Raw genomic sequence first — 23730 nt, 5'->3', positions numbered from 1 at the left:
CCAAGTGGGCACTTTCCAACATATGCATGATTTTTGGAGATGTACCATATCTGGGCCACAACCCTCTCCCCTTCTTCTTAATACAGCATTTTAAATATATCAATACACACGTTATCTTCACACATATTGTAGAAGCTTTTCACTGACAGCCGCAACTCAGTCATCTAGATCTACTGTTACTCGCACTACCCAAATTGCGGACTTCCCATACACACTTGTGATTCGAAACCATCCACAGCTATTTTTTTGTAAAAATAAGCTAATGATTCTCTGTGGCTAAGTCATGCTCCCTAATGAAGTGTTTTGAATTATTTTATTTAGAAATTAGTTATATAATTTTGGCAACAAATCTATTTACTTTAACGTCCTAACAGTGCACTGCAACAGTGCATCCGCCGACTTTCCTTTTCAATTCGCAAGAGGCTGAAACCAGAAATCTGTATATGACGAGGATATGCTCATGTCTCCGCCCTGACAATGGGCTTGGGTCTGCATATTATTTACATAGAAAATAACGCGTCTCGGTCAAATAAATGATCAATATTCAATATTTTATTTGGAAGGGCAAGGAGGTACGATAGGGCAGTCCAGGCCCCCTAAGATCCGCACATAACGCCTGCCCTGGAAGAAAATACCATCAAACGTAATTTAAAAGCTGTCTCAAATAGCCGCATGTCCCTTTTAATATGCGGGAATCGACACTGTTCTGTGATCAGCAGATATTTCAGCAAATAAACTCCTGTTTCTTTATACCTCAGTAAAATAGAGATAAATAGTATTGTTTGTAGTTACTAACTCCGACATGGTATGTTTGTAGGTACTAACTCCGCAAGGATTCTTTGGAAAAAGCCTATGGGGACAAAGCCTATGGAGAAATTATGGGTTTATGGATAAACCCCGAAAATAAGATCTGTGTTAAACACGGGTTTAGGATATTTTATAAACTTTAGTCTATGAGATAATCTTAATCAGCTAACGTCACTTTTTGTAAATTGTGAAGCATTTATATAATAGAAAATGTACATAACGCACATAAAGGCTTCATAATTCACAAAGGTCATGTTAACTGACTGATATTATCTCATAGAGCAAAAGTTATAAGATCTCCAAAGCCTATGGGCGACTGCATTTCCTGATTTGTTCTCGTTTTAGATTTGGTTCATCTGCTTCCAGCCATGACTTCCAGCCATGACTGAATTCAAACGTGAGTTGGTTTTGGGGTGTGGTTTGATGTGGGTGTCTCTTGTGTGTTCGCAGGTAGGGAGAGCCACATTTTTTAGCCAATAAGCTTCATGCAACAATGTCAAAATTGGTTTGACTTTGGATAGGGACCTCAATAAATTACACAATGTAAATGGGACAATATTTTCATGTTGCACATCTTTTAGTTGTCTCATTAATGCTTTAAATATTTGTATATGCATTTCTACAATTTATAGTTGGTTTGAGGATTTTAAGTAATTGACATTTGGAGCATTGGACCTTTTAAAATATTGTCTCATACATTGTGTAATTTACAGATTGTCTCTAACTAGCCTCATAAGGATATCGAATGTGAAACCAAATTGACCATGGGCATTAAGATCAGGTCCCAATGAAAATTGTTATGGTACCCATCAATCCGTGACATTTTTTTTCCTATCACAAATCTCAATTTTGGTCGAGACTGACTACAACATTTGTCTATTTACACCTTGTTGTCCATTTTGACACTAGAATAAATGTTTTTGACTCATATCGACGCCACATAGGCCATTTTCAAAATGAGAAGTCGCTTTTTTAGGGTTAGTCCACAATGCTATATCAACTGATTTTTTGTAACCCTTTTTTTGTCAAATTAAAATGTTATTGTCTTTTATGTTTAATTTATATAACAACATTCCGACCTTTGCTTAGCATTATCTAGTCCAAATATGGTATGATTCCACGATTTGTATCCGTTTGAATTTATTTCAATGGGGACCTTTATTTTGAAGGCGAACCGCAAATTAAACTATTTTGGCTAATCCTTTTTTTGCTGCTAGCTTCACACAGGTCTCTTCCGTCTTGTTTGGCATTGCGAGTGAACCCCAATGGGCGCATTCAAGCGGATCACTTTTAGGAAAAGGCTTAGCTAAAATGCTACAGTTGTCAACAATGTTATCCCCAACGCGAAAACTAGATGGAGCTGAACTTGGTAGCCACTACCGTACAAACAATCAGTCTCGACAAACCATCAGCAGGAAGAGGCTATACGGACACGCCTGGTGCCCAAATTGATGACGTATGTCGAGCAGTGAGAGTCGTCCTCAATAGCCCCTCTAAAGGCTGAAGGTATATCTCTAGACTAACATGGCGCTTTATCTTTATATATTGACAGTAAAATAAGCAAGGAGATAGACCAGATGCTTTTCAACTTTCTGTGGAGAAACCGTACCCATTACATTAGGAAAACTGTTGTAATGAACACTGAATTTTCTGGACTTTACTACCTTAAATAATACTTTTAAGATCAATTGGATTAAACAATTCCTAAGAAGACCCACTTCTATCTGGATTTTTATTCCTCATCATGTCTTCTCTACTTTTGGTGGCCTTAACTTCATGTTGTTTTGCAATTATAATATTGACAAAGTTCCAGTGAAACTTTCTGCTATGTTCACCCTCACAATTACAACACTTAACTTTTAAATTTCTCCCACATTCACCGTAATCATGTTCTCCTCCACATTTTGCACACTTTTTGATTCCTTTACATTGAACAGCTACATGTCCCATTCTTTGGCATTTACAGTGCATTCAGAAAGTATTCAGACCCTTTGCATTTTTCCACATTTTGTTATTCTAAAGTGGAATAAATAAAACACAGTACCCCATAATAACAAAGTGAAAACAGGTTGTTAGACATTTTTGAAAATGTACTAAAAATTAAAAACAGAAATATCTGTAAGAATTGTCCATAGAGCTCTGAGACAGGATTGTGTCGAGGCACAGCTCTGGGGAAGGGTACCAAAACATGTCTGCAGCATTGAAGGTCCCCAAGAATACAGTCATTCTTAAATGGAAGAAGATTGGAACCACCAAGACTCTTCCTACAGCTGGCCGCCCAGCAAAACTAAGAAACCAGCAATCAGGCTTTTATGGTAGAGTGGCCAGAGTGGCCACTTATCAGTAAAAGGCACATGACAGCCCCCTTGGAGTTTGCCAAAATGAACCGAAAGGTCTCTCAAACCATGAGAAACAAGATTCTCTGGTCTGATTAAACCAACTTTTTGGCCTGACTGTCAAGTGTCACGTCTGGAGGAAACCTGGCACCATCCCTACGGTGAAGCATGGTGGTGGCAGCATCATGCTGCGGGGATGTTTTTCAGCAGCAGGGACGGAGACTAGTCAGGATCGAGGGAAAGATGAATGGAGCAAAGTACAGAGAGATCCTTGTGGAAACCTTATCCAGAGTGCCCCAGGACCTCAGACTGGGGGGAAGGTTCACCTTCCAACAGGAAAAAAAACCTAAGCACACAGCCAAGACTGCAAGAGTGGCCCTGCCAGAGCCCGGACTTGAACCCGATCGAACATCTCTGGATAAGACCTGAAAATAGTTGTGCAGCGATGCTTCCCATCCAATCGGACAGCGCTTGAGAAGAATGGGAGAAACTCCCCAAATACAGGTGTGCCAAGCTTGTAGTGTCATACCAAGAATGCTCGAGGCTGCAATTGCTGCCAAAGGTGCTTTAACAAAGTACTTAGTCTGAATACTTATGTAAATGTGATTAATAAAAAATGTAAAAATTGCACACAGAAATACAAACCTTGTTTTGCTTTGTCATTATAGGGTGTTGTGTGTAGATTGATGGGGGGGGGGGAACACTTGAATCACTTTTAGAATAAGGCTGTAATGTAACAAACCGTGGAAAAGTCAAGGGGTCTGAATACTTTCTGAATGCACAGTAAAACAACGCAGTGCCCTCACGAGCCCTTCCCAATTAGCTAGTTTAGAGATGTGGCTAGAAACTTCAGTGAGATAAAAATGTGTCTGCCGAAGTTGTGTTACCTGCCGCCCCAAGGTTAGAACTACCTTTCTAGGGGTTCTGATGCTTCTAGCGATGCATTTTTTTTTTACAACACATCTACAGTATTTCACTTTTTAATGTGTATAGTATTGCTTACTAGGTGTTGTCCAACGAATTATGTAACCACTCCCTCTTCAAATTAGGGTTGATTGGAAAAAGCTTTTCAAAAGAGGACATGTATTATATCTTTGTACTGCCTGACGAAGGCCATGCAGCCGAAACGGGTCAGAGTTTTTAAACTTTGTTTCCATTGAACATTGCCACAAAAATGAAGGCATTTTAATTAATTATATCAAAAAGTGCCTCGGCCCTCCTTTCCTTTTGATGACCAATTTACCCCTTTTTTTTACAGTGAGGGATTCAACTCATCTGGCCAGGGCCCCGGGTAGGCGTGTTTTGCACCCAGTAAAAGTTGATTGTAATAGTTTTGGAACCGGACTGCCTCCCAGGCGTGAGCCAGGTGCCCTGTTCAAAGCCCACGGCAAAATCGTCTTAATTATGTAGGTGGAGTAGGTTAGTAGAAATCTGTGCTTTAACATGCCTTTATCTGCCTTCCAAAATGAAACCTAGTTTAAAAACTCAAAATTTTTATGGAAAAGAGATGTTGTATGTTTCTTGATGATACACCATGCTGTCTGTCGACATGACCGAGAGGCACAGATTACTGTTCGATGTGGAAGGGCGCTCACTGCTTTTGCCCGTTTACATCACCGGTGATAGATGAGTGTCCTCCAGATCAGTATAATCAAATCCGCCCTATGTTACGTCTACCCCTGATTCCAGGTTGGCCAACGGTCCTCTACATTGTGCTCTGATCGTCCAATCAAAAGAAGCCGGATGAAGGATGTGCTTAACTCGGCGTTTTCATTGGCCAAGAAGACAAGCCAAGGCTTTGGATGAATTCATCAGCACATTGCACACGTGATATGTGCGCGCTGGTCCTGATTAGCTGACAAACAGCTGATGAACATGACAAGGACACAGTTTAAAGGACAGACGGGAGGAAGGCATACTGAGTAGAAATAACCACAATGGAACATACAAACTATTTTTAGGGCGCGACCGATTATTTATTATCGTCCCGCAGTAGTCTGTGACCTTGGGATTTTGACAGATTTTTGCTTAGAACCGGCGATTTGGAGTTCTACATATCTTTCATATACCGAATTTAATTTAGCTAAGGTCGAGCCCATTTAGCAATGGATTTTATATTGAGCGGGGCAGCTGCCTGCGGAGCTTGCCTGTTCACTAACCCACTGGAGGTTGTCAAAACTCGAATGCAATTACAAGGAGAGCTCAAAAACCGGGGGACCTACCAGATTTACTACCGTAACGTTTTCCACGCTTTTTACACTATCGGCAAAGTAGATGGACTAGCTGGTTTACAGAAAGGGTTGGTACCGGGACTTGTCTATCAGTTTTTCATGAATGGAGTTCGGCTTGGATCGTATTCAATCATTGAGTCATCTGGATACATCCACACGGACGGGAGGGTTAGTGCTGCTAAAACCACAGTAGCAGGGGCTGCCGCTGGAGTAGTGGGGGCAGTGATGGGAAGTCCCATCTACTTGGTGAGTATTGCGCATGCTCCGCATCACGGATGATAATTTGTGTGTTTACATTTATGGCTAGTGAGTGACCGTTCCGTATACAGGTGCATTTGGATGTCTGCCCTGTAGTTTTTAATGCTGAAAACATCCCCAATATCAGCATGACGTTGTCAGTGGTGTAGCCTCCAGACCAGCGGTTCCCAACCGTTTCCCTTCCGGGTTCCACCAAATCACTGTCAAAAACTCTTGAGGACCACCATTCGCGGAGTCGCAGCTTGCTGGTCTAATTTGGTCAATTTTATGTAACAGATTAAAATACTATTGTTTTATATTATTATTATTATTATACACAATTTGCATTGTTTAGTCATGTAAAATAGCTTATACTACCATTTAATACTCCCATCTGTTTAAAAAAAAGAGAAATATATTAGTAAAAAATATTAAAATCGTGTACCACCTGCAACCACTGCTCTAGACTTGAGGACAGTTGGTGAGATGAGTGAAGGCTTGACATTCCTGTTCTTTCCATCACTCAGGTGAAGACTCACATTCAGAGTCAGGCCACTTCCTCTATAGCTGTTGGACATCAGTATCAACATCAGGTAAAGTGTAGTCGTCCATCAATCAAATAATGTTTGTCAAATGTTCATATACAGTGCCTTGCGAAAGTATTCGGCCCCCTTGAACTTTGCGACCTTTTGCCACATTTCAGGCTTCAAACAAAGATATAAAACTGTATTTTTTTGTGAAGAATCAACAAGTGGGACACAATCATGAAGTGGAACGACATTTATTGGATATTTCAAACTTTTTTAACAAATCAAAAACTGAAAAATTGGGCGTGCAAAATTATTCAGCCCCCTTAAGTTAATACTTTGTAGCGCCACCTTTTGCTGCGATTACAGCTGTAAGTCGCTTGGGGTATGTCTCTATCAGTTTTGCACATCGAGAGACTGAACATTTTTCCCATTCCTCCTTGCAAAACAGCTCGAGCTCAGTGAGGTTGGATGGAGAGCATTTGTGAACAGCAGTTCAGCTCTTTCCACAGATTCTCGATTGGATTCAGGTCTGGACTTTGACTTGGCCATTCTAACAACTGGATATGTTTATTTTTGAACCATTCCATTGTAGATTTTGCTTTATGTTTTGGATCATTGTCTTGTTGGAAGACAAATCTCCGCCCCAGTCTCAGGTCTTTTGCAGACTCCATCAGGTTTTCTTCCAGAATGGTCCTGTATTTGGCTCCATCCATCTTCCCATCAATTTTAACCATCTTCCCTGTCCCTGCTGAAGAAAAGCAGGCCCAAACCAGGATGCTGCCACCACCATGTTTGACAGTGGGGATGGTGTGTTCAGGGTGATGAGCTGTGTTGCTTTTACGCCAAACATAACGTTTTGCATTGTTGCCAAAAAGTTCAATTTTGGTTTCATCTGACCAGAGCACCTTCTTCCACATGTTTGGTGTGTCTCCCAGGTGGCTTGTGGCAAACTTTAAACAACACTTTTTATGGATATCTTTAAGAAATGGCTTTCTTCTTGCCACTCTTCCATAAAGGCCAGATTTGTGCAATATACGACTGATTGTTGTCCTATGGACAGAGTCTCCCACCTCAGCTGTAGATCTTTGTAGTTCATCCAGAGTGATCATGGGCCTCTTGGCTGCATCTCTGATCAGTCTTCTCCTTGTATGAGCTGAAAGTTTAGAGGGACGGCCAGGTCTTGGTAGATTTGCAGTGGTCTGATACTCCTTCCATTTCAATATTATCGCTTGCACAGTGCTCCTTGGGATGTTTAAAGCTTGGGAAATCTTTTTGTATCCAAATCCGGCTTTAAACTGCTCTCTGCGCTTTTAACGGACCTCTGAGACTATCACAGTGCAGGTGCATTTATATGGAGACTTGTGGATTGTATTTATCATCATTAGTCATTTAGGTCAACATTGGATCATTCAGAGATCCTCACGGAACTTCTGGAGAGTGTTTGCTGCACTGATAGTAAAGGGGCTGAATAATTTTGCACGCCCAATTTTTCAGTTTTTGATTTGTTAAAGTTTGAAATATCCAATAAATGTCATTCCACTTCATGATTGTGTCCCACTTGTTGTTGATTCTTCACAAAAAAAATACAGTTTTATATCTTTATGTTTGAAGCCTGAAATGTGGCAAAAGGTCACAAAGTTCAAGGGGGCCGAATACTTTCGCAAGGCACTGTACATCGTAACTACTGTACTCACCCCTTCCATCCATTTCTACATCTTACTCCTCCATCTGTCCTTCTACCCCTCCATCGCTCACCCCTCTACCCCTCCATCCTTCCCTCTCTCTCAGGGGATGGTCCATGCTCTGGCAGCGATCCACAAGCAGCATGGTATCCTAGGTCTGTGGAGGGGCTCCAGTGCAGCTGTACCCAGGGTCAGCGTGGGGTCAGCTGCTCAACTCTACTCCTTCGCTGCCTCCAAGGAGCTTGTCGTCGACCTACAGGTTAGGATGGGTTGTTAAGATCATTCTCTTGGGACAGACTGTTAACATATTCTAAATTGAGTAGCTGTCCAGCGAGCAGGCAAGATTTGGTCCTGTGATGCCAAGATTTGTGTGGTAGTACACTCTAAAAATTAGGGGTTCAACTGGAGTTCTTCTAAGAACCTTAAGGTTCTTGGCAATGAAAAACAGCACCAAAAAGGTTATTCGAAGAACTTCTTAGGAGGTGGGTTCATCGAGGAACCCCCATTGTTGCTGGAGTTCTTCGGGGGAACTTCACAACTGAAAACGTTCGCGCCAAGTTTGAATGCGACAACAGTTTAAAAAGGTAAGCTGGGTTGATGTTTGGCTCTGAATATGTATCGAAATAATTTATATAAAATACCAATGAATGACGACGACCATTATGGTCTTCTGTGAATAGCTTCCTTAACGTTACTATAGCTGTCACGCTAGTTAGCTAGTTGTCCTTACTGGGCCGGACTAGGTTTGTATTATTTCCTGAACTATATTCTGTCCCATATTGTATATCGTTTCCATAAAGCCAACATGGCTTTACACTCATTATATTAACGTAAGTTTCCAATCTAGAGCAATTCTCATGTGAGCATGAACTAGCTAATGTTAGCTTTGTTGACGTTAGCTAGCTAGCCAACACTTTATCTTGTTGCATTTTTTTTTAGCTAGCCTACTAAGGACGGTGACCTGTCCAGCCGAGATGTTACAATGAACTGAATTGGACAACGGAGGGCTTCCTCTTTATATAGAATGCTACAGCATGCAATACTATTATGAACTCATAAGGGGACATAGCATTCCTATGTACAATACTATCCCGTTTTGGAAACGTTACATGTATGCCCCCTTGTGGAGGGAAATTAATAGCTTAGATGGTAGCTACAGATTGGATTCAAATGCAAAATGGTATTAATACAGTGACTACTAGCTCTTTTGTATGAATGCATGCCCTTCAGAATCCAAACACAGTATTGTCACGCAGCAAAATGTTGTGTATAATCTTTCAAGTCAGCCTGATAAAATATTGAACAATTTGTGTACAAAAATAGCTTGAAATGTGATATTAGGCCTGAATGGCAGTACTTTTACTGTATGGCAGTACTGTATTGGCTAGTGCTTTCTCCGATATGTTCTATTTTGCATTCAAGTTTGTCGATGACATTTCTTTAAATATTAATTTAATATATATACACAGTTGAAGTTTACATACACCATAGCCAAATACATTTAAACTCTGTTTTTCACAATTCCTGACATTTAATACTAGTAAAAATTCCCTGTTTTAGGTCAGTTAGGATGACCACCTATTTTAAGAATGTGAAATGTTAGAATAATAGTAGAGAATGATTTATTTCAGCTTTTCTTTCATCCCATTACCAGTGGATCAGAAGTTTACATACACTCAATTAGTATGTGGTAGTATTGCCTTAAACAATTTTAAACTTGGGTCAAATGTTTCGGGTAGCCTTCCACAAGCTTCCCACAATAAGTTTGTTGTGTTTTGGCCCATTCCTCTTGACAGAGCTGGTGTAACTGAGTCACGTTTGTAGGCCTCCTTGCTCGTACACAATTTTTCAGTTCTGCACACATTTTCTATAGGATCGAGGTCAGGGCTTTGTGATGGGCACTCCAATACCTTGCTTTTGCTGTCCTTAAGCCATTTTGGAACAACTTTGGAAGTATGCTTGGGGTCATTGTCCATTTGGAAGACCCATTTGCGATCAAGCTTTAACCTCCTGACTGATGTCTTGATGATGCTTCAATATATCCACATAATTTTCCTCCCTCATGATGCCATCTATTTTGTGAAGTGCATCAGTACCTCCTGCAGCAAAGAACCCCAACAACATGATGCTGCCACCCCTGTGCTTCATGGTTGGGATGGTGTTCTTCGGCTTGCAAGCTTCCCCCTTTTTCCTCCAAACATAATGATGGTCATTATGGCCAAATGGTTCTATTTTTGTTTCATCAGACCAGAGGACATTTCTCCAAAAAGTACAATCTTTGTCCCCATGTGCAGTTGCAAACTGTAGTCTGGCTTTTTTATGGCGGTTTTGGAGCAGTGGCTTCTTCTTGCTGAGCGGCCTTTCAGGTTATGTTGATATAGGGACTCGTTTTACTGTGGATATAGATACTTTTGTACCTGTTTCCTCCAGCATCTTCAAGGTCCTTTGCTGTTGTTCTGGGATTCATTTGCACTTTTCTCACCAAAGTACGTTCATCTCTAGGAGACAGAACGCGTCTCCTTCCTGAGCGGTATGACGGCTGTGTGGTCCCATGGTGTTTATACTTGCGTGCTATTGTTTGTACAGATGACCGTGGTACCTTCAGGCGTTTGGAAATTGCTCCCAAGGATGAACCAGACTTGTGGAGGTCTTCAATTTTTCTTCTGATTTCTTTTGATTTTTTTCACATGATGTCAAGCAAAGAGGCACTGAGTTTGAAGGTAGGCCTTAAAATGCATCCACAAGTACATCTCCAATTGAGTCTAATTGACATAATTTGAGTATCAGAAGCTTCTAAAGTCATGACATTTTCCAAGCTGTTTAAAAGGCACAGTCAACTTAGTGTATGTAAACTTCTGACCCACTGGAATTGTGATACAGTGAAATATTCTATGTAAACAATTGTTGGAAACATTACTTGTCATGCTCAAAGTAGATGTCCTAACCGACTTGCCAAAACTATAGTTTAACAAGAAATTTGTGGAGTACTTGAAAAATGACTTTTAATGACTCCAACCTAAGTGTATGTAAACTTCTGACCTCAACTGTTCTTTGACACTTTCTCTTCCTTTTGAAATTCTTATAGAACAGAACATGGACACAATGCAATTGGGATCAAGAAGAAGGTAAGGATTTGTTGTAGGACAGCTGCATTTGAAGTGTACATTTAACCTACATGCCAGTCAAAAACAAACTGAACTTAATTTGCACACGTGTATGCTAATAATCTTTTCAGATATTCTCAAAAATGAATCAAATCCATGGAATGGATATAGACAAAAATAAAATGTAAAGGACTCCGTAAGGCTAGTGGCAAAATGATAGCAGAGTTAGAGGTGAGCCAGGGGTGAGGATATCATCCTGCTATTTCGGCAGTCCCTGAAGGACAGTACAGAAGAGGCACACAGGTATTTGCACTTGTTCCTTACCTTTCTCTAATGTAGCCAATACATAGTATATTAAAAATATGTATTTTGTAATAAAATTAGCAAATGTAGTAAGATCATTGCTTTAGTAGGACTCGAGACCACAGCTCTTGCCCTTCTTCTTCAATGAGGACCCGAGTGGCCTTTGTCTGTGACGAGGTATGCCTATGCACAAATTATTTTCTTCATAAACATGTGTGCATGCTTATTACACTACAGCTGAACATTTTTAATGTTTTTTGGTAATTGTATGTAAATTAATCTTTTCTTTCTTTTGTTGACACAGGTTTCACTGCTCCCAACTCCTTTACTGAACATCGGTGGAAATTAATTTCACCATGTGAGTGAAATCATGCTGGCCTTTGCTGGGGAGAAAATCCATGCCCTAGAGGACGCCCCCATGGGACTTGGGGCCCTGCTAGGGTTGTATTTATATATTTTTTTTAAATCACTAACATTTCCCAAAAATGTCAAAACACATGTTCTTAAGTTACTGTGTTCTGGGGATAAGAGAAGTTGGGGTGAAGTTACAAGGGCTGCTCTTAAAGATGGCAAACTTCCTAACATAACTAAGTGGTTGATGGACACACACACTAAAGCAAAAATAAATCTGTATTTAGCATCAAGTCTACAATATTGTTAGTTTACCTATGATTTGTTTTTATTGTACATAAATGTATGAAAAAAATATTGTATTGAAAAGTTCTATACAAAGTAAATGTATTATGGTCTGACATCTGCAAACATTTTGTTTTGTTTAGTAAATTGTTTTGTAAATATTAATTCACATTTGTGGTGCCACTAAATAAACAATTATTTAAATCAATATTGTTATTAAAATATTGTATATGGAGTTACATTTTTCGCTCTTAGACCTTGAAGTAGTTGTTTCACTTGATCTGCAAGGGCCTTTTGTGGCGCGATCGGTAACGATGCTTCATGGGATGTTGATATGTGCAGAGTGTCCCTGGTTCGAGTAGAGGGATGGAAGAAACACTTACACCTGCTAAATCTAATTTCTGAGAGAGAAGTAGGCATAGATCCATATCTTTGTCTCTGTCGACCTATTCCATCATTAGGCCAATGCCCCATGAATGTTGGTAGTTTGTTGCCAGTACAAACTCCACATTTATAACACAGATGTTGTGTCTTATATCAGAGGACAGAGGTATTTGGGCAGTTCCACGATAACGGAGTTACTCGTTGACTCCGAGTTTTCACTTTAAAATGTATGCCAAACAAAAACCATTGATTTAAACTGTGTATATAGACTTTTTGTTTTATTTTGTTCTACTGTATTAATGACTTTTGTTTAGTCCATGTGTAACTGTCTGTCGAATTGCTATGCTTCATCTTGGCCAGGTCGCAGTTGCAAATGATAACTTGTTCTCAACTAGCCTACCTGGTTAAATGGAAAACACAACTTTTCGCAAACCATATAAGGACTGCGTTGAAAAATGTACACAAATGTCACAAAAACACATTTACTGGAAGAACTGTGCAGATGTAAAGATTGGTGACAGAATTACAAAATCTCTTTTGCAACCACGTTTTCCAAAAACTCTAACCCTTTACACTCGTAAGCAGGTTGAAAATGACAGATTTGCCCACTGATCAGCTCCTTAATTGGACCGCAGTGGCTGTACAGTAACATGCTATAAATGTCAGAGCTCAGGTCTCCTTCACAGCACTATGGGTTTTGAATGACAGCCGTCCTGAATTTGAGCACCGCACGCAACAAGAAGTTGCCCCCATCCAACTAATTAGGCAACTTTTTTGTTGTCTGAGTGAGCGAAATGCTGAAAATTAAGAGGACTGTATGTATGTTGAAAGATGAGACGTTGAGGATTATAATAAATGTCATACAAGCAAGCCAAACAGCTGAGTCCAAATGTGTACTTCATATTAAAAAAAACTCAGGTCATAAAAAAGCAAGTTATAGTTAATTACTCTTTGAGTCATAAAAGTGCATAGAAATTACTTAGGTACTGTGCACACTTTGGAGAGATGTGTAGTCACCTGGAGACACCAGTTAGTCCTCTCACTCAAACACTTGTACTTTTGTTGTCTCATGTTTCACACACCCCACATTTCCAGGATTTTTTTTTATCATGTTACTGAATGTATCTAGAGTATTTTCTGATTTCATTATCAACAAATGTGGTGAAAAGTACAGTAAACCTCAAATGGACATACAAAACAACAGTGTAATGTTTGGATTCAGAATGACAGTGCATTCGGAAAATATTCAGACCCCATTACTTCTAACGTATTGACATGCATTGACTCAGGGGTGTGAATACTTATGTAAAAGAGATGTATGTATTTAATTTTCAATTTTCAGCCAGACTTATTTGCCATTCCTTTTGCCTCATCCCTCTCAACCATACCATTTTTCAATTTCTCATCAATCCATGGGGATTTAACAGTTTTTACAGTATGCACTGTATATATGCCCTAGTTTCTAAAAATGTTGGCCTCTTAGCTTTCATTTGAAACCTATGAACTTCACATGTTGGTGCTCATGGGTTCTTTTAGATGGACATTTGTCATTTCCCATTGTGCCCATTTGTAAATACTGTACTTAATGTACTACAACCTTATGGTTACCACAGCAGTGCTCTGTATTTGGTACGGTGTTCTCTGTTCATTTTGTGACATTTGACACCATTCATAATATTTCACCAGTTACATAGTGTTTACATAACTCTGTTTGGTGGGAAATAAATGACTACCTATGTCATTATTCAGCTCCATTTAAACTAAGTAGTTAACAGAAGTTTAATGTTACAGAAGAACACTGCATCAATCTCGTTTTTTATTATTTTAGACATATCAAATGATCTGCTATGTTAACAGCTGGATACTGGCTGTCAGACCATTAAGAGATGGTTCCTTAGACACTGATAAAATCCTAGTCCTGGACTAAAAGGTACTTACAGTAGAGATTTTCCACTGTCTGGGACACGGCCTATAAGTTGTTTTTCGGGAAACCAGCTCTAAGCATACCTCACTAAGTTACCCTTTTCTCTCCCCCCGGCAGGTGTTCCCAGAGGGCAGCTGGCTGGTGGCTCTGTGCGCAGGGATGATCAGCAGTGTGGTGGTGGTGGCAGCCATGACACCCTTTGACGTGGTCAGCACACGGCTCTACAACCAACCTGTGGATCATACAGGCAAGGTCAGTGGCTTACTTTACATGGTCCTTCCTGTGTGGCTCAGTTGGTAAGAGCATGGCACTAGCAACACCAAGGTCCTGGGTTCTATTACCGCAGTGATCACATACTAAAAATGTATGCTGTCACTGTGCTGCCAAGTGGCTCTGGAAAAAAACTCTCACGAGGGAAAGGGTGTGTTGAGAAAAATATGAAAATTAACATTCCTGCAGGTCTAGAGTATTGGTAAAAGGGACCCAAGTTGACCCACTGTTTGCCACATGAATTGTCTTAATGTAATTGTACTACTCTCTAACATGGCTCTGGATATACTCTAATTTCCAGGGAGAGCTCTATAAAGGTTTTGGGGACTGCTTCTCGAAGACACTGAAGATGGAGGGTGTGACAGGGCTCTACAAAGGCCTGGGTGCATCCTACTTCCGTCTGGGGCCACACACCATCCTGTCTCTACTGTTCTGGGATGAACTGAGGAAGCTCTGGCAGCAGCACAGATAGTAGCCGGCAGGCAGGGCAATCTCTACTCTGCCAGCAACACAGATAGTATCAGGAAAGGGAATGGTCGCGTTCCAGGCCATCTACAAAGCAGTTGCGCTGCAACTAAATTAACCAATGATTGCCACGTCATCTACATTGCAGTCGGGCATTAGAATGATACTTTTTTTGTATGGTTTTATTTGTATCTTTTTCTCAAACAATAACAACCATACATAAACAAAATACAAACAGACACACACAAATTTCATCAAACATAAATGGCATCACACCTGCTCAGGCCCACGTGTTCACACTGCAACCATGCGCATCACGTATGTCTCAACCACACTCCCCCCCCATCCTTCATCCCCTGGAACATTCCAGTGCTTGTAGCATTCTGCCATATGGTCTCAAATTGCATTGTTCTATTTTTATCCGTAGCCCACACCTTTTGAATATTTACATAATACATTTGATTCATCCACTGTCATAGTGATGGAGGATCATTTGATTTACAGTTTTTGAGGAGAAGTTTTTTCAAAATCATTGACGAGAAAAGTATGGTCCACCCTGTTTGAGTATCTCACCGCACCCTAATATGCCACGTCTTGAAATATGCAGATAGACAGATTAAAAGCATTTACATTGTAAAACCTCTGACAGCCAACTGTCTAACTCCGCCCATAACTTTTGGACCTAGCACTCCCAGAAGGCTTGGATTATTAAGCCCATGTTAGTTTTACACTTGAGACATGACTCTACTGTTGTCATGTAGAATTTGTGAAATTTGTCTCTTGTATAACAAATTCTATACATGAGTTTATACTGGATTAAGCGTACATTTTCGTTAACTGTAATTACATTAGTTATGTTCCAACACTCCATCTTGTGCCAGGCATCAGAATTCAATGCGGTTACTGACATCCAGGAGTTGGGATGTGGTGCGTGACTGCAATGTAGGTGACCCTGAACATGGACGCAGTCAGGTCTAAAGATAAAGACTCATTAAGCCACAGGTCAGTTCACAGGTTAAATGATCCCTCATTTAATGAGTTTGTAGCCTGATCCCAGATCTGTTTGTTCAGTCTTGCCAACTCCTATGGCCATTGACTATACAGCGTAAACAGATCTGGGACCAGGCTTATGCATTTGGTCTTGAGATATATGTCAATAGTGGAGGAGTTTACTTTTGTGTGTAAACTTTTTTTTAACTAGAGCAAAGGTTCTACACTCCAATAAGAATCTAATTCAAACTGGTTTCTGATCTCGGAAGCACAATGAGGTAACAATAGAGCAAAGGTTCTACACTCCAATAAGAATCTAATTCAAACTGGTTTCTGATCTCGGAAGCACAATGAGGTAACAATAGGCTGCTGTGGTGGCTGACACGTTGTGGTATGCAGCAGAATAGTTTATCCATCCAATACGAATAGGAAGATGTTTCTGAGTCAGAATAATTCCCAATTCTTCTGCAGAATGTTCACCACAAGCTTCCTCCACTTGTACTAATGATAACGTCCTTACCTCATCCAAGTTACTGACTGCTGTGAATTTATGTAGCTTGAGTACTAGGAAACCTCTTACTACACAATTTAATTTACAGAGAATTAGAACATCTACAGATTAGGCAAGACTTCTTCAAAAGTACATGAACAATCTCAGCACAGTATTAATATAGAAAAAAATCGACCTCCAGAGTAGATTTAATGATTTAATTTACTGCAGAAATTAGACAGGAGTTTATTTTTATAAAGTATAGTGGGATTTGTTCATACCGCTTGCCTTACTGTAAAATTGCTCTCTGGATGTATAGCTTACTGCTTCTATTGATTCTAAGGTTGACTAATATTGTACATTGGGTCTGCTTACTTGACACAGCTGGGTTATTTAATTGCTGTACATCCATTACAGGCATTTTGATTCATTTTGATCTCTCTAATGAATGTATTAATTGTCTTGTGTAGATCCAATCGCTGGAGGATATTTATTTACTAACGTGATTCTGATATTGGTTTGTTACACAGCCATATGCAGTGCCATGTAATGTAATTTTGTAGGATGCAAAACAGCCCCCCCCCCCCCCCAATAAAAATGAATAAATAATAATACTTGTAATTGCTGTCAAATGGAAATATTTCCTTTTCAAGGGTAGCAGTTAAACATGGGTTGTTTTCCATTGCCAAGGAGATGACAAGTGAAAAAAAATGGCAAAGTGAAAAGGTTGCAACTTCACTGATTTTGAGCTTGTAGTGAATGCTCAGACTTCGGATTCAAATTGAACAAAAATATTAACGCAACATGCAACAATTTATAAGATTTTACAGAGTTACAGTTCATATAAGGAAATCAGTCAATTGAAATAAATTCATCAGGCCCTAATCTATGGATTTCACATGACTGGGAATAGATAGAAAAGGTTGGGGCGTGGATCAGAAAATCAGTCAGTATCTGGTGTGTGACCACCGATTGCCCCATGCAGAGCGACACATCTCCTTCGCATAGAGTTCAGGCTGTTGACTGTGGCCTGTGGAATTTTGTTCCACTACTCTTCAATGGCTGTGCGAAGTTGCATGGTGGAAACTGGAACATGCTGTCGTACACATCGATCCAGAGCATCCCAAACATGCTCAACGGGTGACATGTTTGGTGAGTGTGCAGGCAATGGAAGAACTGACATTTTCAGCTTCCAGGAATTGTGTACAGATCCTTGCGGCACGGGGCAGTGCATTATCATGCTAAAACATGAGGTGACAGAGGTGGATGAATGGCATGACAATGGATCTCAGGATCTCGTCACGGTATCTCTGTGAATTCAAATTGCCATCGATAAAATGCAATTGTGTTCGTTGTACGTAGCTTATGCCTGCCCATAACATAACCCCACTGCCACCATGGGCACCCTGTTCACAACATTGACATCAGCAAACTGCTCGCCCACATGACTCTATACACGCGGTCTGACATCTGCCCGGTACAGTTGAAACCGGGATTCATCCATCAAGAGCACACTTCTCCAGCGGCCATCGAAGGTGAGCATTAGCCCACTGAAGTCGGTTACAACGCTGAACTGCAGTCCAGTCAAACAGAGTTTGTGCAGAAATTCTTCTGTTGTGCAAACCCAGTTTCATCAGCTGTCCGGGTGACTCGTCTCAGACCATCCCGCAGAAGCTGGGTGTGGAGGTCCTGGGTTGGCATGATGAGGCCGGTTGGATGTACTGCAAAATTCTCTATTGGAGGCAGCTTATGGTAGAGAAATTAACAGTCAATTCTCTGGCAACTGCTCTGGTGGACATTCCTGCAGTCAGCATGCCAATTGCACACTCCCTCAAAACTAGAGACAATCTGTGGCAGTGTTGTGTGACAAAACTGCACATTTAGATAGGCCTTTTGTCCCCAGTACAAGGTGCACCTGTGCAATGCTAATGCTGTTTAATCAGCTTCTTGAAATGCCACACCTGTCAGGTGGATGGATTATCTTGGCATAGGAGAAATGCTCACTAACAGGTATGTAAACAAATTTGTGAGATAAGATTGTGCATATGGAACATTTCTGGGATCTTTTATTTCAGCTCATGAAACATGGGACCAACACTTTACATGTTGCATTTATATTTTTGTTCAGCATAAGCTAAGTTCATACAATTTAAGTAAACACAAATGATACCATGAGAAGACAAACAAAACCAAAGCGCAATCTTGAGTGGTTTTTACTGTGACCAGTATATTACATTTTGTCCGTCTGAGAGAACAAAAAGATTGGAGATGAGTGTAATGGCAATGTCTGTTGAAGCGGTGTGGTGGGCTGGACCTGAAGCCCTCTTCTACCCAAACACGTCTGGGTCGTGTAGTCTGAGAGACTGCAGTAAACGCTGGAAGTCCTGTAGCGTCCATGGCTCTGTGTCCTCCTGCTGCTCTCCTCCCATCCCCACTGCACTGCTGCTGCCAGGGCTGGGAGGGCAGAGAGGAGAGGGGGACGGGAGAGGTTAGTGAAAAGGAGTAGCGCTTAACAGGCAGCTTAGGAAAAAGTGGTAATACCATGGTAATAGCATCTGTAATAGTAGTTATGTTATAATGAAAACATTGATACCCTGTTTTCAGTTTAATTTATATTAATATAAAATAACATAACACCTTTTGCCATAGTACCTTTAGCCTAGACTATGCTCTACCTATGCTTTATCCATATATGACAACAAAAAAAAAATGATTTTGTGAAATTATATTTAAAGTCTTCTATTTCACAAAACACCAGGGATAGACAGGAGTCCCCTATGGGCACTGTTCAAAAGTAGTGCACTATATAGGGAATACGGTGCCACTTGGGACAAACACCCTGTATAACCTCACCTTATGCTGAGGGGGTCGTTGAAGGTCACTAGAACATCTGTAGAGAACTGTGGTAGTCGGAACAGGCCAAGGTGAATGGTCACTGTATTTTTGGCCTGGAGGAAGGAATGCAACAAAACAAGATACAAATCTAAATAAAAAGGAACCAGAGCTGGAACAGTTCAAATACAATTAACCAACAGTTGAGGTGAATGCCATAAACCTCCACATGGTTTCAGACTATATAACTGCAATTGACATGACCATTCTGACTGTGACAAGGAAAGGACTAGCACTTGTGCATTTCCTGAAAAGACTAGGCTATAAATCCTCTTGTGCATAGGACACATGACTATCAAGGTGAATGGGCATTACTGTTTGTGCAAAGGGTTGTGAATGGACACGTGAGGCTGCAGGTGAGATTGTCAGTCTGAGGTCACAGTGCACTTACTTTCCCTTTCAAAAAACAAGGTTACAATTTTACTAAGAATAAATACATTTTCAAAACTAAGAAAGAAACAGACAGACGTACTTCCTCATTGAACTTGGCCACACACTGTGTTCCAGTGAGCAGAAAGGCAGAGCTGCACCCCTCCAGGGAGAGGTCTGACTTGGGCAAGGCCACCACAGCCCTGACCTCTGATGTCCCTGGGGCCGATGCCTTGTTGCTCCCTGCTACATCCTCAAAGTGGTACCTAAAGGTCAAAGGGTACGTTAAGAATGGGGAGGCTGAGCAGTGAGCACTTCCTATTGCAATGCTTGACTTGGACTGAAATATGTGCTGGTACTGTTCATATATAGGTGGAGGAACGCCACAATACTTTTGAGCTAAAATCTATAAAGACGTGCAGGAACTCAAAACCTAGAAAATGTGAGGTGCCAGTACTCAGTTCCAGTGAGCTCCTGCCCAAGTCAATCACTGCAAAAACACACAGGATTCCTCCTAAATAGCCCTCTTCTACATATAGTGCACTACTTTTGACCAGAGCCCTATGAACCTTGGTCTCAAAAGTTGTGTCAACTATAAAGAGAATAGGGTCCCATTTGGAATGCACTCACACCACAATTTTGGTGCATACCTAGCAGCGTCTCCATTCTGGACATGGCTCTGTAACTCTAGTAGTTCCACGATGATGCTCTGGTCATTGTGATCGTGGGCAAAAACCTCCTGGTTGTCTGGAATCTCCCTCAACTCACTGCTCATATACAAGGGAGGGAGGGGGTAAATGTGCTCTTGAGACAGTTCAGCTTTCCCTCCGCAGCTGACAGAGTTGCCCATAGAAATGTGTTCATGATATTTAGTCTCACCTGATGTCTTTGGCACTGTGCGGGATGGTGGCTGACAGGGCCCCTCCAAATAGAGGACGACCCACTGTAGCGTTCTTCATTCTGGAGGAACTAGGGGAAATACAATGGACAGGGCACTAAATTAGATACTTATGGGGCGGGCTCATTAGGGACTTATGAGGGATGGCACATCATCAGCATTTTTATTTAGCTCTTGAAAACCCTTATCTGTAGCGTTTTCAGCAGTTAGCTTCGCTTACGGTTTCCGATGCTGTGTTTTAACGTTAAGAAACGTCAATAATTATTGCTTGTGAAACAGTTTTTGAAACATATGCTGATATGCTCCTTATCTTTCATACCAGCGAGAAATAAATATTGCAAATAAAAAATATGCATTACTGCAGCAGTTTTGCACATATCCATATGCTGTGTTAGCACGTGATCATGACTCTCAGTTCCATTACAATACACAATACACAACAATTTAAGTCGTTGAGATATCCATTATACATCCGAATACACCACTGGTATTCATTTTTACAATTAATCAAAACTTGTAACTTGTATCAACCTACCTGAGTTTTTGTAAGCACTTAAGACAACACAAAAACACAACACGAAGAGCTACAACGCTGCCATTTTTATTGGCGGAAGTAAATACTGAAAACAGACACGTAAAGCCAGAAAATAATCTGTCCTCGCGACGTAATGGCCTGAAAGGTACTGCCATCTAGCGAACGTCACATAAATGGTCTCAAATATAAATGTTCTTCTTTTGCAAGTGTATTCTTGAGAAGAAATCACGGTACCCAAAACCAAGGAGACTACAGCAGATAAAGTACATAAAAAAGCAGTAAAACTTCAATTTCTCCGTACTTTGTTTATTACATCACAACCCTTCTATTTCGTCACTACAGAATTTCATGGCTCAGTCATTGTGACAATAAACAAGCTTTTTGTTGAGATCAAATCAATCAATTATCCATTTTAACGCGGGAGGGAAGTGGCCATCAACCGAATGAGGTAAGTGAATGGCAAATATCTTCTGAAATCAACAGTGATGATTATGCAAAAAAAAACTCAAATTATGTTTGTCAGACGTTTTTCTACCTCAACATGGTCTATATCTAGCATAGGTAGATATCATAGGGAGGCATAGGGACACCACTTTTGACTGATGGAAGAGTCTAACAGACTTTGTCATCAATGCAACCATTTCAAATGTTAATTTTTGACACAATACAATTTCCAACTGAAGTTCAGTCTCAGACTCTCATCTATAGGTGTTACATGCAATGACAAACTCTGGCTCTGGATCATCATTGATGCCCCTGAGAGGCATTCTGAAGAATTCTCATCCATCTGATGAACCAGAGCTTTTAGTTCACAATCCCGACTGCCCCCTGCACTGCCAGGTACCATCTCCGGCCATTGTGCCTTTAACCCCTAAAACTACTCTACAACCAGGGGTGCTGCTCTGTGGCTGGCTATGTGGCTCTCAACATACATGTGTATTTGGGGTGACGGGGACTGGGACGGCGACGGTTGAGTCGGGCAGAATACAAAAAATAGACAAAGTATATATTCTATTCTGTTTCAGTCCTCCCCAGTGCCCCTGACCCAGCTGCAGTGCCACCTCAGCCTTGGTTCCAACTCAGCATCACTATCCGACCCAAGCATGCCCCTCAAAGGCATCCTCAGGACCAGCATCAACATACATGTGTATTTGGGGTGACGGGGACTGGGACGGCGACGGTTGAGTCGGGCAGAATACAAAAAATAGACAAAGTATATATTCTATTCTGTTTCAGTCCTCCCCAGTGCCCCTGACCCAGCTGCAGTGCCACCTCAGCCTTGGTTCCAACTCAGCATCACTATCCGACCCAAGCATGCCCCTCAAAGGCATCCTCAGGACCAGCATCAGCTCTGGGGTGACGGAAACACAGAAAGATTGTAACAGTTCTAAATTTCGGTGAGGTCCTTTTTATTTGCAGTTCCTTTTTTATTTCCCCCTTATTTGATTTCCTCCCGTATTATCCCTCAGTGACAGAGGATGGGTGCATTGCACATTGGTTTACTTACATTTACTACATTCAATATCAACAAGCTTTTGTTATCCATCTGTTTCATGCCTGAAAGGTTTGCTTGAACCTTGTGCACTGTATTTCCACCATTCTTAATAGGCCTAATTATATTCTGCTCTCCCCTGTTCTGAGATATAAAATCAAGAAGATACAAGAAGGTGCGCCATCTAGGTTTTATAACTCTGTGGCCCTTGCCTATGTTTCAGGAAGAGACAGAGATGGGACGAGGGCAACATCCTAGCCACTAGCTGTCACTCCTGGCTGATGCCTGTGCCAGGGAGAAAGGATGTCAAACCTGGGCCTCATCTGTGAGTAGATCAGAATGATGGAGGTATATAGAGAAATTGATATCCATAGTGGACATACTGCCATTGCACCTACAATTCATTGATCAATCATCTTCAGTGAATTAAGTAAAAAGACAAATCTCACTTCACTGTGGACAATAGACATTTTTCTTCTTCTTCTTCCTCCTCCTCCCCCTCTTCCTCTTCTTCCTCTTCCTCCTCCTCCTCTTCAGGTGTAGTGTCACCATGTTGGATGGAGGTGCAGGCACCAGTACATCAGGAGAACAGATATGTCTGTGTATGAGTAAGAGGTAAGAGGACAGAAAGAACATTGCATGTTATGCATCAGATATGCTGTATCTGTCTTGATGTACAGTAGCCACCCTTTGCCTTGATGACAGCTTTGCACACTATTGGCATTCTCTCAACCAGCATCATGAGGTAGTCATCTGGAATGCATATCAATTAACAGGTGTGCCTTGTTAAAAGTGAATTTGTGGAATTTCTTTCCTTCTTAATGCACTTGAGCCAATCAGTTGTGTTGTGACAAGGTAGAGGTGGTATACAGAAGAGCCCTATTTGGTAAAAGACCAAGTCCATATTATGGCAAGAACAGGTCAAATAAGCAAAGAGAAACGACAGTCCATTATTACTTCAAGACATGAAGGTCAGTCAATGCGGAATATTTCAAGAACTTTGAACGTTTCTTCAAGTGCAGTCGCAAAAACCAACAAGCGCTTTGATGAAACGGGCTCTCATGAGGACTGCCACAGGAAAGGAAGACCCAGAGTTACCTCTGCTGCAGAGGATAAGTTCATTAGACTTAACTGACCTCAGATTGCAGCCCAGAT

The 23730-nt window shown here is 41.0% G+C and overlaps 2 protein-coding genes and 1 long non-coding RNA gene across 5 annotated transcripts; 2 read left to right on the top strand and 1 right to left on the bottom strand.

Moving 5' to 3' along the window:
- Nucleotides 1–4805: 4805 nt before the first annotated feature.
- Nucleotides 4806–16976, top strand: slc25a35 (solute carrier family 25 member 35). Of its 2 annotated transcripts, XR_002475097.2 has the most exons (6): nt 5249–5620; nt 6139–6204; nt 7930–8082; nt 14292–14426; nt 14746–16177; nt 16255–16976. XR_002475097.2 is itself a non-coding variant. In XM_021618935.2 (5 exons), the coding sequence occupies exons 1-5, from the start codon at nt 5249–5251 to the stop codon at nt 14914–14916; spliced, it is 897 nt and encodes a 298-aa protein (XP_021474610.1). In that variant the 5' UTR covers nt 4806–5248; the 3' UTR covers nt 14917–16976. The 2 variants fall into 2 exon arrangements, 1 of the variants encoding a protein (XP_021474610.1); XM_021618935.2 differs by having other exon boundaries at nt 4806–5620; nt 14746–16976.
- On the top strand, nt 8097–11570 carry LOC118936704. 2 transcript variants are annotated; one of them, XR_005034173.1, is made up of 4 exons: nt 8097–8407; nt 10909–10948; nt 11059–11407; nt 11535–11570. It is a non-coding gene; the product is annotated as an uncharacterized LOC118936704 (long non-coding RNA). The 2 variants fall into 2 exon arrangements; XR_005034174.1 differs by lacking the exon at nt 8097–8407 and adding an exon at nt 10518–10543.
- Nucleotides 16977–18432: 1456 nt separating the features above from the next.
- Nucleotides 18433–21210, bottom strand: rangrf (RAN guanine nucleotide release factor). Its single transcript, XM_021618934.2, has 6 exons — nt 21084–21210; nt 20530–20619; nt 20301–20417; nt 19754–19916; nt 19243–19337; nt 18433–18843 (listed from the first exon to the last, which is right to left on the bottom strand). Exons 2-6 carry the CDS (start codon nt 20607–20609, stop codon nt 18717–18719), a joined length of 582 nt encoding a protein of 193 aa, XP_021474609.1. The 5' UTR covers nt 20610–20619; nt 21084–21210; the 3' UTR covers nt 18433–18716.
- Nucleotides 21211–23730: the final 2520 nt, after the last annotated feature.

Source organism: Oncorhynchus mykiss, chromosome 10, assembly GCF_013265735.2.
Source record: "Oncorhynchus mykiss isolate Arlee chromosome 10, USDA_OmykA_1.1, whole genome shotgun sequence".
Taxonomy (NCBI): Eukaryota; Metazoa; Chordata; class Actinopteri; order Salmoniformes; family Salmonidae; genus Oncorhynchus; species Oncorhynchus mykiss.
The sequence above is the reverse complement of the archived record's forward strand: the minus strand, read 5'-3'. Positions and strand labels throughout refer to the sequence as shown.